Consider the following 6,074-nt stretch of genomic DNA (forward strand, 5'->3'; position numbering starts at 1 on the left):
TGAAATAGAACAGACCACTAAGTGATCTAATGTTATAAGAGCACCAGTAATATGCCAATATAAACAGTATGTCATTTAAATGAATATAAAAGATTTGAAGTAGTTTTTGTTCTCCAGTGAAACACACAGGAATTTAAAAAACATGGAAGTCTTTTAATGTTCAAATGCGTACAATAAATTAGTTTATAGAGAAAGATTAATCTCTTAAAACAACAGACTGATATCGAAAAGGTGGTTTACTTTTAGAGGTGACCTTTTTCTATGAGACTTTGAAAAAGGTCAGCACAAGTTGTTTTATATTTTAAGTATCTAGTACAATATATACAGAGTTTAAGCATTTAAGCCTCTTCGCCTGCCTTCCATACCCTGAATATCATGGCTTTTGGCATATAAAAAGAGACCCACAACTGTCTCTTGTTCAAAGCCCCATGTAGTCAGTATATCTATGATCTGGAAAAAAAACTCCTTGTGCATCTGGGGCATAGTTAAGTTATGCACATCATACTTTAGATGACAGAGCATTCAGGAAAATGAAAAATGTGTGCTTTGTGTTCTGCGTTCCATACATTATGCCAGTTAGCAACACAAGTCAAATCATCAACCTTGATTTGCTCATGTGTAACTCCCAACTTACTTGGAGACACTTGCTGCACATGCAATTTAGAGACAGTATAAATCTGCTGGCATTTGGACATGCACAAAGTAACTTCTGAAAATATGGTCTTTTATTTCATCTATCCAAGTCCACAACGCAGACATCAATTCCCAATGCACAGTGAACATTAGTATTGCTTATCTTAACACAGCACACTAAAAACACAGCAGGATGGCTGAATTGCTGCCTGGAACTGAAACCTCGATGTTTCGTTGGCCAGAATAGTGAAGACTTCCTACAAAATTGTATTTTACGTAGCATTAATTGAATAATGAATACATATTCTAACATACCAAATCACATACTACCATTAAGGTGAAGTAGTTTACATTGACTTGTGCTTCCATAAAATCTTAAATGTGACATACTTCATCTTATTTCACATTTAAAAATATTATGATTAAAATTGTAATATTTTCTGAATACTATACAAGATAAACCTGAACATCCTTTATATAGCTTCAGTAATACAAATAGCACTGATCAAGGGAGACTGGAAATGGAATGTAGATCATCATCTTTGAGTCTTGGTACAAATTTGGCCTATGCTGGTAATAAATATATATTATTATGATCTGAAAGGCTGTTCAATAGCCTCCATCAAGCAAAATGACTTTGTGGTCACTGATCAGTTTCTAGAGCAGTGATATTTAGACCTCAGTGGTTCAGGAACCGAATTAATGATCAACATTATCCAAAAGAGCCACAGTAGTAGCTGGCTGTCGTACTATATATTCATATTTAAACAGTATGACAGGGGAAATACACACACACACTTTATTATATATATTATTTTCACAGCAAGTAAGTTAATAACTTAGTGCAAGTTGATAAATTAATTGGCTAATAAGATAACAAGAGCATCCTTACTGGTTAAGGACTTAGACTGGTTAATAATTGTATCACACAGATTTTTAATATTTTGTATGGTGAGGACCCACAGGAGACACATTAAAGAGTCACTTGTGACTCTCAAGCCTCACCTTGAGAATCGCTGTTCTAGACAATACATAGCTAAAAATGTCACAGTTGGTTCTCATCAGTTTCAAAAGAGATGCCAAAGGACCAGATGGGCCTAAAGAGCTACTCTCTCACCAAACTAGCAGAACATCAGGAAAACAGGCCTTGCTGATGTCCCTGCTGTGTCTATTCCGTGGACAGCTAAAAGACTTTAGTCCTTAGGGCTGTTCAGTTGGCACTAGAGAAGTACTAAACATTTTTTTAAAAAGATAAACAAATAAAACGAGTGATTTAAGTTTAGTCAACACACATGCAAATAGACACCTGATTGCTAAGACCCAAATCAGTCTGAAAAAATCTACACAAGTTCTGAAGTAAAAGCATTTACAAAAACTGGCATATAAAAAAATCTGGCAACTGTTTCAAGAATCAACATGTCATGAAGGTAAACACCATGCAGATCTGATTCTCTACTGCCTATAAATGATTGCATATAATGAAATGTGTGAAATGTGAATGTAAAATGCTACCAAATCAGAGGGTGAAAGGCAGTGGAAAATCAAATACTATATTTTAATGTGTCAGATGCCTAGGCTGTTACCCACAACTTCTATTCTTGTCTCTCACAAAGAACCCATCAGTTAATGCCTCATTTAACAATCAAGGCTATCTTTAAAGAACAAAAAATAAACAGATTTTGTTCACACCTGACAGAAATAGAGGCTAGTACCATGAAATAAATTATAAGCACCATATATACTTGCCTAGTTGGACACTTCAAACTGCCCCAGTAAGCAGCTTAAGTTACAGAAAGGGGTGGCACACAGCATGTTTTGAGACTGTGTATATCTTCTTATCCCAGTTCAGAGTATTGTATGGTCCCAAGGGTCCCAGAAAAGGCCATCCCCATATAATCAGGGTAATTGGCTACTCATTATATCATCTTCCAAACTAAAGCAGAATGGCAAAACCAGTCAGGATAACTGTAAGAAGATTCAACCTCTAGCTACACCACACTAGGGATATCAAATTCTGTTTAACCAGTTAACCAATTAAATGGAGCAGCAGAACTGCTCAGGTGGGCTGGAGCGCTCCTATCCGTGGCAGGAAGGGGACTGGTCCAGCTCCCACCAGTTAACCACAACTGGTTAAACATTCACATCTCTACACCACACTGTATAAGGCAAGGTATTCCTTTCACATTAATGTGTGGGCATTTTATAGGCATTCCACTATCACATAGAGAAAAAACTCTGGACAGAAACCACACAGACCAGAAAGATTATGTAGAACAAATACAAGAGAGACTAAACACGTTAATAATACATATGGGTGAAGTTACCTGTGATGCTTCCCAATAACCAAGCCCATTGGTGGTATCGTTCTCTATTATACAGATTTAAATTCACTCTCCGATTGTCTTTCTCTGATAGCTGACCCAAGATTAGGCCTTAGAAAATTTACTGTCCTGAAAGCATTTATAATGGGTCCACCAAAGTACTTCTAATTAGAGATATCAGACTCAACTCATTCTTATTTGCCTATACCAGGGTGGACATACTTTTTGGCCAGGAGCCGCGAAAGAAGAGGCGGGGCCAGGATGCTTTTTGGGCTACCCCACGCCCAGACCATGATTGCCCCTTTGCTACTAGGCACCCATGCCCCTGGCAGGGCGGGAAGGGGCCTTACACTCTCCCCCATCCTCATGCCAATCAGGGCCTGGGGGCGGGGGAGTGCAGGAAGCCTCCTCCTGCCCTGCGAGGAGCACATGGCACTTTGAAGTGCCGTGCTCATCACAGGTACTAGGCAGGGTGAAAGAAGCTTCAAGCAGCTCCCCTGCACCGAGGTCCTGATTGGCCTGGGGGTGGGGGAGTGCACGAAGCCTCCTCCTACCCTACCCCCGCTCTGCGAGGCGCACGCGGCACTTCAAAGTGCCGTGTGCTCCTCGCGGGATGGGAGGAGGCTTTGCACACTCCCCCACCCCAAGGCCAACCAGGGCTTCGGGGCGGGGGAGTGCATGACATCTCCTTCCGCCCTATGAGGAGCGTGTAGCACTTTGAAGTGCCGTGTGCTCCTCGCAGGGCGGGAGGAAGCTTTGTGGGCTCACCCGCCCCCAGGCCTCAATTGGCCTGGAGGTGGGGGAGTGGCAGGACCTCCGCGGGCTGGATTAACCCACTTGGTGGGCCGGATCCAGCCCACGGAGGCCCTTTTGCCCACCCTGGCCTATACCTTCAAATTCTGACCTTATTAGAGGATTATTTAGAAGATCTGTGTTAGAAGTCATCTTTTTATACCAACTGAATGGCTGGGACTCCTAACTTTATATTGGTATGAAGTATTGGTTTCTAGTTGTTATGGATCTTGAAATAGTAGCTGCTAAATCACATTGGAAGAGATATTGAGTGAAAAGATAAAATAGTAAATCACAGTACAGTTATGTGATGTCAAGCTCAAATGTGTATCAGCTATACCGAGAAAGAAAAGAATATTATATATCTTTGGGAAACTGAGTTGTTTTCTGTCTTATCAGTTGTATAGAGCTTTCATTTTAATCCAGGTGGTTCATGAAAGATCACACTGAGTCACAGAATCATAGACTATTAGAACTAGAAGGAATCTCAAAAGATCAGTCCAGGCTCCTGCACTTGTGGACAGGACCCAGCACTGTCCAGACCATCCCTGAAAGGTGTTTGTCTAAACTGCTCTTAAAAATCTCCTATGACAGAGAATCCACAACTTCCCTAGACAATTTATTCCAGTATTTAACCATTCTGACAGAAGTTTTTCCTACTATCCAACCTAAACTTCCCTTTCTGCAATTTAAACCCATTACTTCTTGTCCTATCATCAGGAGCTAAGGAAAATAATTTTTCTCCCTCTTCTTTGTAACAATCTTTCTGATACCTGAAAGCTATCATTATGTCACCTTTCAGTCTTCTCTTTTCCAGACTAAACAAACCCAATTCTTTCAGTCGGGTTGACTGAAAGAGTTGATAACAGTCTTTCCATCTAATAATGCTTTTAGTCATGGATCTGGGAATGATTAAATGGCATAGCAAATCTGAAATTGGTGTCACTTTCATTTCCTAAATCTTAATGTTTACAAGTGGTTAGAGATCTCTGTATAAACTACAGTAGAGAGGCAATGCATTAGCCTTCTAAAGTATACATACACTTTAAAAGTTCCTATTAAATTATAGTTGCTGCCTGAATGATCCTTGTGCAATTCATTGGCTTAGCGCCAGTGATCATGACTCTCTCTAGCGTCTGAGCTGAAGGATTATTCAGCCTACTACAATTCACAAAGTTCTCCTCAGGTCTTATGTTTTTATGCTCCTCAATTTGCTCTCTGCAGAAATATGATATCTGTATGTATATAGTTCATTAGGCCTGATTATGAAAACAAATTTTACATACAAGAATTAAACAATTAGTAAAAAAAAAAATATATCTGGCAACCACTCATACTGATTTAAACGGGCAAAATTTCAAACTCGATTCAATACCTGAATTTCCAAAGATCACATCCCATGGTGAACTGATGGGCTGCTCCTCTCCTTTTGCTCCACCCTCCTTGTCCGTGCCTTGTGTTCCAATGCCTGCTACAGTATTCACCCTCTCTAATTCAAGGTCAATCTATGAAGAAAAAAGGTAATATATACAATGATTTGACAGGTGGTGATACTGGCTTTTTCCTTAGCTAACTGACCTAGATGTCTAAGTGTATCTACACAGCAGCAGGAGATGAAATTTTCCACTTGGGCAAGCACACCTGTGCTAACTCTCATAGCGTTAGTGCACTAAAAACAGAAATAACACTGTGGTTTTGTAATATGCAAAATGGGCTAACCATTCTATATATATATATATATATATATATATGGTTTCATATAGAACCATTCTTATGGGTGATTAGCCCACTCCACTTCACTGCTCATGCCATGGATGTTTCACTTCTACTAATTTAACATGATAGTTTGATCAGGGCTAGAGCAGTTATGTCTACAGAAACTGGGAATTATACCTTTAGCTTCAGTATAGCCTTGCCATAAAATAGAGTCTGAAATGTAACAAGTTGCCTACAGACAGAAACTGACTGCCTATTTGAGTGTCAGGCATTTTACAAGACAATTAACAGTTGTGCTAAAATGGTAGTCTTATTGAAAAGCCTCAATTTATTATCCATCTGTACCCAAATGACCTGCCTGTCATGATTAAGCCAAGGCATCTAAAGAAATATAATCATCTTCTTTAGAAAAGAGAGTGGGTAAACAAAGGACAACTTATGTTTTAGTTTTAAATAAAATTCTAATATTGTGTTTTTAAAAAACACACAACAAAACATAGCATGTATCATAGAGTTCGTCTAGACTACATTCCTCTGTCGAAAGAGGAATGTAAATGAGCCCGAAAGTGCAAATGAAGCATGGATTTAAATATCCTGCACTTCATTTGCATG

The 6,074-nt window shown here is 39.3% G+C and overlaps 1 protein-coding gene across 1 annotated transcript in view; it reads right to left on the reverse strand.

The window, feature by feature from the left end:
- Positions 1-6,074, reverse strand: part of NHLRC2 (NHL repeat containing 2) — a 58,068-nt gene that overhangs the window by 20,569 nt on the left and 31,425 nt on the right. Inside the window, exon 5 of the mRNA XM_006134970.4 lies at positions 5,122-5,251. Coding sequence (XP_006135032.2) covers positions 5,122-5,251 — 130 coding nt within the window. The remainder of the gene's footprint in view (positions 1-5,121; positions 5,252-6,074) is intronic.

This window comes from Pelodiscus sinensis, chromosome 8 (genome assembly GCF_049634645.1).
Source record: "Pelodiscus sinensis isolate JC-2024 chromosome 8, ASM4963464v1, whole genome shotgun sequence".
Lineage (NCBI taxonomy): Eukaryota > Metazoa > Chordata > Testudines > Trionychidae > Pelodiscus > Pelodiscus sinensis.